The 12,377-nt window shown below is 35.9% G+C and overlaps 1 protein-coding gene across 2 annotated transcripts; it reads right to left on the bottom strand.

Moving 5' to 3' along the window:
• Positions 1-1,580: 1,580 nt before the first annotated feature.
• On the bottom strand, positions 1,581-9,013 carry LOC140768259 (uncharacterized). Of its 2 annotated transcripts, none has more exons than XM_073108472.1 (5): positions 8,526-9,013; positions 5,895-6,859; positions 4,612-4,887; positions 4,289-4,380; positions 1,581-2,814 (listed from the first exon to the last, which is right to left on the bottom strand). In XM_073108472.1, the coding sequence occupies exons 2-5, from the start codon at positions 6,831-6,833 to the stop codon at positions 1,920-1,922; spliced, it is 2,202 nt and encodes a 733-aa protein (XP_072964573.1). In that variant the 5' UTR covers positions 6,834-6,859; positions 8,526-9,013; the 3' UTR covers positions 1,581-1,919. The 2 variants fall into 2 exon arrangements, with proteins under 2 accessions (XP_072964573.1, XP_072964574.1); XM_073108473.1 differs by having other exon boundaries at positions 4,612-4,884; positions 8,526-9,012.
• Positions 9,014-12,377: the final 3,364 nt, after the last annotated feature.

A 12,377-nucleotide genomic window follows, 5' to 3' on the forward strand; every position in this document is an offset into this window, starting at 1 on the left:
CGGTGTTAAATATAAATCTCCGCTATTTCAATGCTCCCCGGTGAGCATAAATCCTCTTAGGTTACAATCCAATATGAGTACAATTCATACTTATTCTATGTTCACAAATTTGAACATCCTAATAGAAAAATGTCTAGTTCTCTAATTTAACATTTGTTTTTTAGAGCGAGCCATTTTTTTTAATAAACAAACTATGTTATAATAAACTTGCTATAGAAGAAATGGTGATCTACTACATATCAATTATTTTATATATTGATGTAAATATTAATGTATCACATACACCTAGTTATGGGTGAGAGAAGTCTCAAGTGGATGCACTCTTGAGTCTTTGGTTAATTATGAATAGAGGTGAAAACATATTGGATACAGATAAAAACAGTGGTAAATTGTATCAGAATCTAAAATTTTCTTCTGATATAGAACAGTGAATGGATAGTGAACTTAATTATCGTATCAACTAAGTATAAATATAGATAATAGATTGCATATCAGATATATTTGTATTTAGTTTTTAAATGTATAAGAACTTGTGATATAATTACTGAAATCTATGATAATAAATAAAATTATGGTCAAACTAAATTAGATATAAAAGTATAAAAAAAGTCTTTTGCATTGTTATTTTTATAATATTATAAATTTAATGATTTGTGAATATTATTATTTAACTCATATACATATCCTCATATACCATTCCATATGGATACATACAAAGTCGGATATCAATACTGAACTTGAATATGAGAGCCATCTCATTCTATTTTAGAGTTTTTTAAACATCTATTAAGTATGCTACTTGATGAAGATTATTTAAATAGGTATGTACTTTACTTTCTCTTAAGGATGGCTGTATTGGTCGACACTTACTATATTAATACACTAGTAGTCGTGGTCATAGGCTAAATGAAAGAAAGTTGAAGCAAGAGAGAAGAAGAAAAATAGAGAAGATTAAGGAGGAATTTAGAATTTCTTCTTAAAATCTCATCATAAAGTAAACTATATTTCTTTCTCTTAAGTATTTTTTTTTTAGAGCAGTTCTCGATGGGACCTAGTGAACAAAAACAATATCAACCATTAAAAATATGGAGCGGTGGGATAGGTTATAAACATATACTGTATCTATATTTAATAGTGCACTAGTTTTGATCTATGAGAAACATACATGATATTTTACATTTGTTTGAAAGGACTTTTTCTACGTAAATAATCTTCTCCATATATGTCTGAGTTCCTTGATTTGTCTAAGTAGTAACTCGCAATAGCTCATGACTATCTATATTTCTCGTTCACTTAACCTAATGAGTTAAGAAAATAAATAAAAAAGTGGGCCAAATCGTGAATAAATATTGCTTGCCCGATGATTGCCTCTTGCAAATGGAAAATATTCATCATTCATCATAATTAAAATAAATTGGCATACGATGAATTTAGTTGATTAGCTTTAGATAACAAGGATTGAATCAAGGATTATCCTTCCTCTGTTTACATTCAAATCAGTCAGTCTAATCCTATAAAAACAAAATTAGCTGCCAAAATCACCGCAGTACATGAACAAGTAACAAAGGAAGGAAAAACAAGATGATAACAAAGTTAATGTATTATCCTTTTGGAATACAGTTCACAAGTATCAATCACATAGGGAAGCAAATGTAAACAAAAAGGAAAATATGCTTAGTAATTAAGCCTTTCATTCTGTTGTCAAAAGTAGTTAAAACTTCTTTCTCTCTCAAGTGATCAACAATCATCACCCCCAAATCCAATCTGTTAGCTATCGACAACCAAACTTTGATGAGGTTAATTGGATGATGGTTTGCTTCCCCAAATCCCCCTAATTCTTCCAAGCACTAGAATAGAGGGATGGAACGCCTACCACCAAACATTATCGCAGCGTACTTGGCCGCTGCCATCCCGACACGTCATCCCTTCTTTCCCTTTCTCTCCCCGCTACCTGTCGCGGCCGCAGGTGGCGGCGCCCCTCCGCCGCCGAGGGCGACGGCGGCGGAATCCACGTGCGCCAGTAGATACTCGTATATCTTCTTCCTCAGCCGCTCGATCGTCTCTGGCGGCACGGCGGCGGCGGCGGCGGCGGCGGCGCCTTCGCCGTCCTCAGCCGCCTCTTCTCCTTCCCCTTGCGGGCCGATCCCCTCGAGCCAGTCATTTACCCTCTTCAGCTGCGACAGCATTCCAGCCACCCGATCCTGATCCGACGGCTCAGAGGCCGCCACGTCAGCGTCGAGGAACCGCTCGACGAAACCTAGGAACCACCGCCTCGCATCCTCGCCCAAAACCCTCGCCAGCTCCGACCCCTCCTCGACCCCTGCCCCTCTCTCCCACTCCGGTGCCGGCGATGGAGCAGCAGCGGACGCTGCTGCGGACCCCCTTCCCTTCCCCCTCGCCGGTGCCGGCGAGGAAGGAGCCGCTCGCGACCTAGCTTGCGATGGCGACGGCGCCACCGCCGACTTGGAAGTCGACCTCGCCTTCGAGGGGTCGTCGATGACTAAGGTGGTGGAGGGAGGAGAAGACTTGGACGAGTAGAGGGAAAATGCCGAGAGATCGGTCGAGAGTGCTGCCGCGACCCACGCGCCTGCACGCCGGCGGCGATCGCCGGAGATTTTGATGGCTTCATCTGGGATCGGTTCACCGCCGCATTGGGATGCTTCCGGTGAGGTTACCGCCGACTTGGCCGCCATTTTGGCGAGCGAGTCGGTGACGAGGGAGGCGTGGGAAAGGGAGGTGTGGAGGGCGAGGAATTGTTCCACGGCAGGCTGCGGGTTATCCTCCTCCGCGGTGCAGCTTACCTCCGCGTAGGTACTGTCACCAAATATAAACACTTAGTTAAATAATAAAATATGCAACCTAAAAAAGGAAAAGGGAATTAGCAAAAATTAATAGTATTTTCCTAATAATTTCTAGTTAATATGTTTCCCAGTAATCGCTAGAATCTACTTCTTTACACTATCTAAAACAAAATGAAAGCATGAAAATAAAAAAATAAATTAAAAAAATAGAATAAAAAGAAAGAGAAATAAGACATTGATTGCATTTCTACTCAAGTTGTATGTCACCCAGAGGTGACCTAAAGCTAAAGCAACATGTTTCAATCATCAAGCAAGCTCAAAGTAAGGTATGATATAATGACTCTAAAACTCTTTATTCACATAGTTTCAACTCGATTGTGACTCTTTAACTTTCCCAAGAATGACTGCTGAGAATACTTATTATTCAAACTCTAAAATGGAGCTGTGACCATTAAACCACCAGAGAATAATAACCCAATACCAGCAAATTTTGCAGCATTAATTGATGTTATCAAGAGGAAAAATGAGGCTATAAAATGGTTTAATATTCATCATCTAAGTACAGATCAACAAGGGAACAATCTCTATATGTTCCAGTGTTTAAAAGAGCAAAAGAAGGGAAAATAAACAGTTCAACTTTTGGTTTTAATTTGATAGCCAAAACGAGAAATGAACCTTCTTGTTGATGGTCAATCCCTACCCTGCCTCTGGTAGTGTCTTTTCTATATGCTTCAACAGGAACAGATGACATAATCTATGATATATTCCAAAACATCACAAGCATCGCTAATAAACTTCTGTTAGTCCGTCAAAAGTCACTAGCAGAATAGACAAATAGTTTGTACTGTGTACAACTTATCGACCAACTAGAGCTTAATCACTGTCAATTGATGTTGTCCAGCAACCTTAAAATGTAATTGTCTTAGTACGTAAACAGAAAATGCTAAACATCACTCATAGTATATATGCTGTACGAGTTGTCACTCCAATCAACAGTAGCAGGCTAGATGGGTAAGGAGAGAAGGCAAGAGAGAATGACTGACAAGGAGACACATTTAAGTGAGTTTAGAATTTATCTTGAAACTTAAATACAAGATTAGGTAAATTGAAAATTTGTTGACAAATTTTAAAACAGCTAAAAAGATAGTATAAGTATGGGAAAAAAGAATTTCAATCAGCAATTTATTTGAAAGTCGTTGAACCAGAAAACAATTTATATAGAGAAATCGCTATCCAGTCAGCAATTATTCAACTCATATAATTTTATATTTAAGTTTTAAACGGTACTAGATGTGTAAAAGAAAATAATTGAGAGGGCTAGTTTGGAGAAAAACTCAGATTTGAGTTGTTATTATATGGGTAACCACTAAGGAACTACTTTTCTTTAATACTTGGTGCAATTGAAGAAATAAGCAGCTCTGCCTAAGAGCATGTATATCAGTTCCTAGGTGAAAAGGTACAAAAAATTAGATTGCAACAAGATGTACCTTAGACATCGGATCAAGCTCTCTGCAGCAGAAGCTTCTTGAATGGCTTCAATGGCAGCCGCCTGCGCTGCATCCCTGTATTTTAGTAGCTCCTAACAGTATAAACATTAGAAACATCAGAACAAGTTGCTGGAACGCTCTTCTTCCTCATATTCTAACAATGGCTTTGATGCAAATATACAGGATTATTATACAGTAAGCGAATGCTAATTATAGCAAATAAACAGAAAGCATGGAGAGCCAAAGGTGTCTTGCCAAGACGATTGTCTCATGGTCCTTGAAAACCCTTACTGGTCCATATAACATAGTTGTACTAATCATACCTTTCCTAACTTTGTCAGAGACGATGGAAGGGCTGCCCATGATATGCTAGCATCCGTCAATCTTTTGCTAGAAGGAACAATCTTAACTAGGTTAGCGAAATTTGGATTGTTTGCAGCATCAGAGGTCTTCCTTACAATAGGAGACTGTCTTTTCATAGATTTATCAGAATCATCTGAAGATGCATTTGCAGTGCTTTTCTTTAAATGGCTTTGAACCTTGTTATTCTCCTTATGTGACAACTTCTCATCTGTTGGTGGCTTTCCTTGAGAAGCCTGCTAGGTTAAACAATCAAAGACCAAGTTCAATGTCCTGAAATACCAGTTCAAGTCAAAATTAACCATGAAAGAGAGCAAAGATGATGGTAAGTTCTTTCATCTCTTCAGGACTACAATTCAAAAAATGGAATAATGTAGGAAGACTACATCCTAGCAAATTTAATCAAAAAGATTATGTCTATAGTTTTCAAAAATCTCAAAATTAGCCTCTTGACATTGTTATAATATGTAGTCTGCATCTGCATATGCAGCCACTGTAGAATGGACCTCCATTAAGCCCATGTATACTTCTTTGAGATTATGGTTCATTTTCGCGACTAAAATCTCTTCATAAATAATATCTCATCATCTATACATGAAAATCCATGTCATGTATTTCATTTTAATATTTTGTATTAACTAGGATTTCATAACTCGTAAGTTTTGGTGTGTGTGTTTGTGTATGTGAATATGAAATGGATTCATATGCATCTACCTATTGCATATTCATTGACCGTGCACATTCAGCGACTACCTTTTAGAACATTAAGTTATAGTTCCTAAAGTGGAATCCTATAATCTCAGAGGAAAAGGTGTACGGAGGGACAAAAATAATGTTGCTTTTCTTGGTAAATCTTGGGCATTTTCTGCAATAACGAGGAAACAAAAACATGCTTTTTGCTTTTCTATTGCCTTAGTAGGAAAACAAAAATCTGTGCTGATCTAAAATGCAATTCAAAAGATATTATAAACAAAACATCTGGAATCAGATATCATTATTCATTTTCTTGTCTGATACGATTCAACAGAAGAAGGTCAAAAATTAAACTAGCAGTCTAGCACAAACCCCAGATATTAATACAGTTCTTTCTAATTCTATGATTGAAAACAATAACACTTCATAAAATTCTGATAGGCCCAAAAACTTAACTACTTTCCTAGCTTGACAAAATCAATAGCATAGACAAGAAGAGTAATTCAAACTACACTATCTAATGTGAAATAATCAAGAAACTTAATCAACTTACAGAAGAACTCCTAGTCTCTGAATGTTTTTGAACTTTGGCTGACTTTGCATTAGAATTACCCCTTCCTTTTATATCCATATTCCCCTCCCAGCTTTTTCTTAAGGCTTTGGGTCCTAATTCAATGCCTGGCACCAAATTTCCTACCAGGTTTCCAGTAGTTGACTTCCTCCCAGCTGTAGCGACCTTCAAAACAGATGCCGCCTTCTCCAACAAATTCGCCTTTGAAGATGCTTGCTTCTTTAAACCTTTCACTCCAGCTTGCTGATTCATCTCATTGGAGAACCTCTCAAATGATGCTGGCAAAGAGTAAACACTAGTTGGGGATGACGGAAACCTTGAGTTGATTGAATTTGATCTTCCGACAATCTCCTTGTCTGTTTTTCCAACTGATGTTTGTTTTGATGTAAAAGAATTTGACCTGCAAAGTAATGTTTTTTTCTTTTCAATTGAGTTGGTTTTCATAGATCCATTTGGTTTATCCACATTGCTCTTCTCTTTCTTTGATGATGGACCATGATCATTTTTTGAGCCATTGGACAGCTTTGACTTCTTAGTATTGAGAAAACCCAAGGAACTGGCAGCTACAAGATCCTCAGGGTTACCAACACAGGGATGACGGCCGGGGACTGGCCTAACTCCCTTAAGTATGGGCACAGGTGTGGCTGCCTCAAATCGGTCTACATGAATGAACTGTCCCAGTTGGATCTTGTCACTAAGGATAAGGTCATTATGCTCATCAGGTAGAGAGACATATGTGGCGTGGGAGGAGTCAGACACCTTAAGGTAGTATCCTTGGTTGGCAAAGAGATCACTACCAGCAAGAGCAGGAACAATGCTGACAACCTGAAGAAGAGATGAACGGTGCTCACCGGCGACCTTAACATCTGTGTTCATGTGCTGCAGAAGCTTGAGAAGGACGCCAGGTACCAGTGAAGCCATTTGTGCCACTTCTAGAGTGCATTACTCTGTACAAATGGGGGGAGGATTTCAAAATGATATCAGCAGATAATTGAGAATCAATACAGAAGTCGCAGATGCTATTTCATTTATTAAGTCGAGTAGTTTCTGGTTATCATTTGGCAACTTGGATATAACGGAGCAAGATGCCTATTTTGAGTGTATAATGCACTGCCAATTGGAATTGTAATTTCTAAAGAAACTTTTATAGGAATAATCCAATTGTCCAACAAATCAAGATAAGACTTATCATTGAGAGCTTTGAGGATGATCCAGATACTTAATCAATTTAGAGGGACAGAAATAACAATAACAACAGCAAATAACAACAACCTACCCAAAAGTTTTTGGAGTCTCGGAGAAAAATTCAACAAAGGAAAGGAAAATTCAGGGTCTTCATACGATTAAACAAGTGCAATTTCTGATAAATGGATCAACACTATAAATATCTTAGCATATAATTAGCTAGGCAGAAACAATGCTTTTGAAAGATAAAGAAAACTAATACAAAATGGAATTATATTAAGGTCAGAAATGACATCATTGCTCAATTAAGAAGGGGAAGAATTAATCCAGCAAACTAATAGATGATCTCTGAAATCGAAGGGATTACGCCTGTTATCGCAGAATAGAAGCAACTAAATATCTACATTGAACCCATCATCAATAGGATGGAAGTAGCTTTATATACACAATTAGTTTCAGCTTCGTAAAGGGAACAAGTACAATTGTAGGAGTCTCAGTGAATTTAAAGTAAGTTGCAGATCTAATGGGGTTTCAGGAATAAACACTACAGTGTTGACTTCATCTACAGAAATGTTTCCCTACAACACAATATTTAGAAATTGATCTGTCCTGGTTAATTAGAAGAAAACCTTCTGCATTCTACTGAAATACTTAACCACACCCTTTACCTATTATAATAATCATAAAGTTTATATGTTTGATACTTTAAAGAACATTAGATAGCAAGCACCCAAAAAAAAAAGGATTCCGTGATCCATTAAAATTTACAAATGCCCATTTCTTAAAGAAACAACTTCAATCTGAACCTATACAATTAAAAGAAGAATAAAGTTTATCATGATAAGCTTCAAAAGTAAGGTCACACGCAAAAGTTCCAAAGTTCAGGACTTCCCTGGAATCCCATATAACTCTTGCTTTAATTGGTTAAATAACTCTTTCTTTTGGAACCAAAGTAGAGAGTTCGCCTTGATAGTAACCTCGATTACATCATCTCCAGAAAATAAAATAGATACGCCCACCACAAAATCATATGAAATTTGATAAAGACTAACAAAACTAACAGAGGGTATGGAAGTGAAGAGAACCTATGACTATTGCCAAACAACTAAGAAATTTGCACAGGACTGGGAATATCCCAATCACTGCTGCAAAACAAAGGTAGGATTTAGATATCTGAATCGGATTAGAGAAAGAGAAAGGAATAACAATTGTAAAAGCTAAGAGCACATCCAAAAACGAATAAAAGATCCAACTTTTAACCAATTTCACAAGAAACTAGCACGCCCATAACTCACCAAACCCAGATTATAAATATAAAAAAAATCGATCAAAGTACAACAATAAAGATCCGACATTTGATCATTTTACCAACCCAAGACTGTGTATAAGAGGAAAAAAAAGACAAAAGATGGATAAGAAACTACCAACCTGTAAACCTTCGACTAATCAGAACCCAACAAAAGGAGCCACCTTTCCCAATCCCCAAATGGCGAATCGATTAATCCGCTATTCTCCAGAGAAGATGAGATGAGACAGAGCGCCACCTTAATCCGTGGGGAAGCGATTACTAGAACAAGGAGAGAGGGAGAGAGAGAAGAAATACCAATCCCTTTATTATTCCCGTGGTATAGCCGAGCAATTAAAAAGATTTATGGATCTGGGTGAGTTTATGCTCGATCCCATCCCCGAACCACGAACTAAAGAAACATACACAGTAACCATTAAAGATGGAACAAAAGACACCTCCCTCCCTCTCTCTCTCTCTCTCTCTCTCTCCTCTCTCTCTCTCTCTCTAGAGCTATTTCTCTCTTGGTTACAGTGATTGATGACCAGAGCTGTAACGGAAGACCTGACACACGCAAACGATATCCGACACACACACTCTCTCTCTCTCTATCTCTTTAGAAAGGAGATAAAGAGGTTCCCAGAGCCCACCCAAAAGGCTTAAATGTAATTTTCTACCCAACATTCAGAACATGGCAGCAAAATGTGTTTCTTGTGCTCTTTTATTATTATTATTATCATTTGGTTAAGCTAATTGTTGTGTTATGAATAATGATATTGAGTGTCACGGACTGCTCCTTTAAGCTAATCGTACTCTCAAGTCATCAATCGAATTGAGTCAACCCATCAAATCATCAAATAATTTCTCTATAATATTATTTAAAATTAGAGTTAGACCTATGACCTACAAAGAAGTTACCGACTTTTCTAATTTCTCATGTTAAAATTTTAATAAATATATCCATTGCACCTTTGGAAAATAAACCACACTATTTGTTTCATTAATCTATTAAATAAGTTGTAATATATATATATATATATATATATATATATATATATTATTGTTTTATTAGTTAAATTATTTGAATACCTTTGCAATTATTGTCCTAATAATTCATAAGATACACCAATATAGAATAGAGACAGACCTTACATTGCAAGTTCTTAATTATTGGTGAAGAGGATTGCCCAACTTCCATGCTCACATCCACACAAATACAGTAGCTTCCTCAACAAATGGGTATAATTATTTTGAATGTTTAATAGCAAAATTGGATGAAAAACAAAGATAGAGTAGGAGATGCATGTTGATTTGAATTAATCATAGTGATCAATTACAGGGTATAGTCTAAGCTAAGTGATAATAAATAGGGTTGGTGTGATGTTCTCTTTTAAGTTGTTACTTAGTATAATGAGTTAAAAATTAATGTAGTAAGATTGAGGTTTAGTTATACTTAGCCTTTTTGAATTATTAATATTTTTTACATATATTCTCTAGATCTTAAAAAAATTGGGTTTATATGGATAATGGTGATAATTTAGGGATTAAATATAATTATTCCTAATATAATTTATAGTGTTATTAATTTATGTTTAGTTTAATGTGCATGTGATGGGGATGTCGGCGGCCACATGGTCACATTAGAGGCGGTGAGGTTACCGCACGTACGTGTAATAGGTTATATAGAGAAGCGTGCACTTTTGTGGGGGGTAGTGTTGTTTGTAAACATTGGGCGGTGGATTTGGGGCTGTGTCCACCGGAAGGTAAAGGGACCTCCTCGGAGTTAAGTAAAGGAGAAATATCCACTGAGTTGGGATGCGGGAATGGTGGACTGCATGTGGATGCTGCCATTGCCATTGCCATTGGCCATTGGGGGAAGAAAGCTTGTCTAGGGTTTGGAATCAAATTGGAAGTTCCAAAAATTAATACTAATAATTAATAATAATCCTATCATAATAATAATAATACTAGAATGGGAGTTTTGTTACCTAGGTATAAACAGCCTTACATCAACCAAGGAAAAAGATTTTTTTTTAATGAGCTAGGGTTTTGTCAGGGCTATAAATATAATAAATGGAATCCATCCGACTCAAACCCGCTTAACTTTTGCTCGTATTAATTTAATAAAATAAAAATTATATATATATATATATATATAAAGCTTATTAGTCTTTTTTTTTTACTTTAATTATGCAAGGAATTTTTAATTATTTTATAGATTTCACGTATATATTTTACAAATTTTTAAGCATATACTCTTTTATTTTAATTTATTTTTATCCATAACTCCTTAGACCAATTGATAGGGATCCCTAATCATTATGGTTGTTACCTTTACACAAGATCTAATATAATAAGGAAAATGATATTTAAAGAGCAAAGAATACTATTGACAAAATAACCTTTTAATGACTAAAAATACCCCTACATTTCTTTGTTAAGACTAGATAAGCCCAAAGTAGATAAGCTCCCTTACAATGATGCTCTTAAATAAAAATGATTTAAGTTAGTGGCATCACTCTTAAGTGGAGGATTAGAGATATCAAACTCATCAATTAAATAGCTTTCATTTGACAAATATCAAATGGAAAGGGCAACAAATATAAATTGAGATTCCAACAACTACCTTGCAAAATATCCTTGTCTTGCAACAAGCCACATGCTATGTGCATAAATGCCTTCAATGTAGAACAGTGGTTGGCTTTATAATCATCCCCCAAATGCCATTTAATAGCAAAACTATTATTACAATCTTAATTGATCAAATGTATGAGAAAGAGTAATGCTTTGATGCTTTATAATTTTTATTTTTAAATATTATTGCCGGTAGGCAGGCGGATAACTCCGTTAGTATCAATTGAATTTTACAAGCTTGACATACAGAAAAATGAATGAAAGACGGTAATAAGATTATTTTACATCTATAAAATTAATGTTAGAATATTTTTAATTATTATAGTAAAGTGCGAATGATAATAAATTTAAAGATTTGGGCCTACCCAACAACCCCAATGTGCCCTAATTAAATTTCCAACTTGTTGCAATACTCATTTGGGTAAGCAATTTGCTTCTGCCCTAATGCCATTGGATGCATTAGGATGCAGCAATCAATCTATCCTTCTAACCTATTGGCCAAAATGGACAAAGGGATATAAGAAAGAAAGATTTGGATGCTCACCAACCTTGGTATTTTCTGACACACAGAAAGATAAAATTAAGAATAGAAAACTAGTAATCCCCCAACCCCCCTCCCCTGGACTTTGGGTTGTTGCCTTGATTAAAAAAAGGGGGATTCTTACAGTTGAAGCAGTGGAGAGTGACAAGAAGCCACATTGGTTTTGGCAGTAATGGGTCAGAGGACAATTGAGTTGGAAATTAGTTGAGGATTTATTCCAGGAATAAACTATTCAAATCCAGTTCATCCACTATGACAGATTGACAGTGTGATGATCTTTGTCCTATTTGTATGGAGCTTAGGGCAAAAGGTAGAATCCAAGTGGAAGTAGCTCTTCATGAGGTCTCAAGAATGAAAAGAGGAATAGAATAATATTATGTGGGAACTTTGCATTGTTTTTATTTATTTATTGCACTTTTGGATTTGAGGATGAGTCCAAAGAGCCAAATCAGCATCCATATGAAAAAGGACCTTTTAAATTATGAATTGAATACTCTCAATACTCTACTCTTCTTCTTCTTCTTCTTCTTTTCTCTGTCTTGTCTTACCAACATTTGATCTAAATACATTTATTTTTATCATCTTCAAGCTCATATGGGCTTATGCTTACTAATCCTATATTTTTGTTTCATTTGGTGCTCAAATATTTACCTAAACTCAAACTCAAACTTATAAAATTTGTAGGAGTCATCTTCCAACAAATTATTAACTCCTTATAACGTTGAATTTAAAGCTTCCAAAGATAAAAACTATAGAGAATTAGATAAACTTTCTATAACATCTAAAATAATATTGATTAGAATTTAGATAGCAAAAATAT

This window comes from Typha angustifolia, chromosome 10 (assembly GCF_048772165.1).
Source record: "Typha angustifolia cultivar Huaian chromosome 10, ASM4877216v1, whole genome shotgun sequence".
In the NCBI taxonomy this organism is placed as follows: domain Eukaryota; kingdom Viridiplantae; phylum Streptophyta; class Magnoliopsida; order Poales; family Typhaceae; genus Typha; species Typha angustifolia.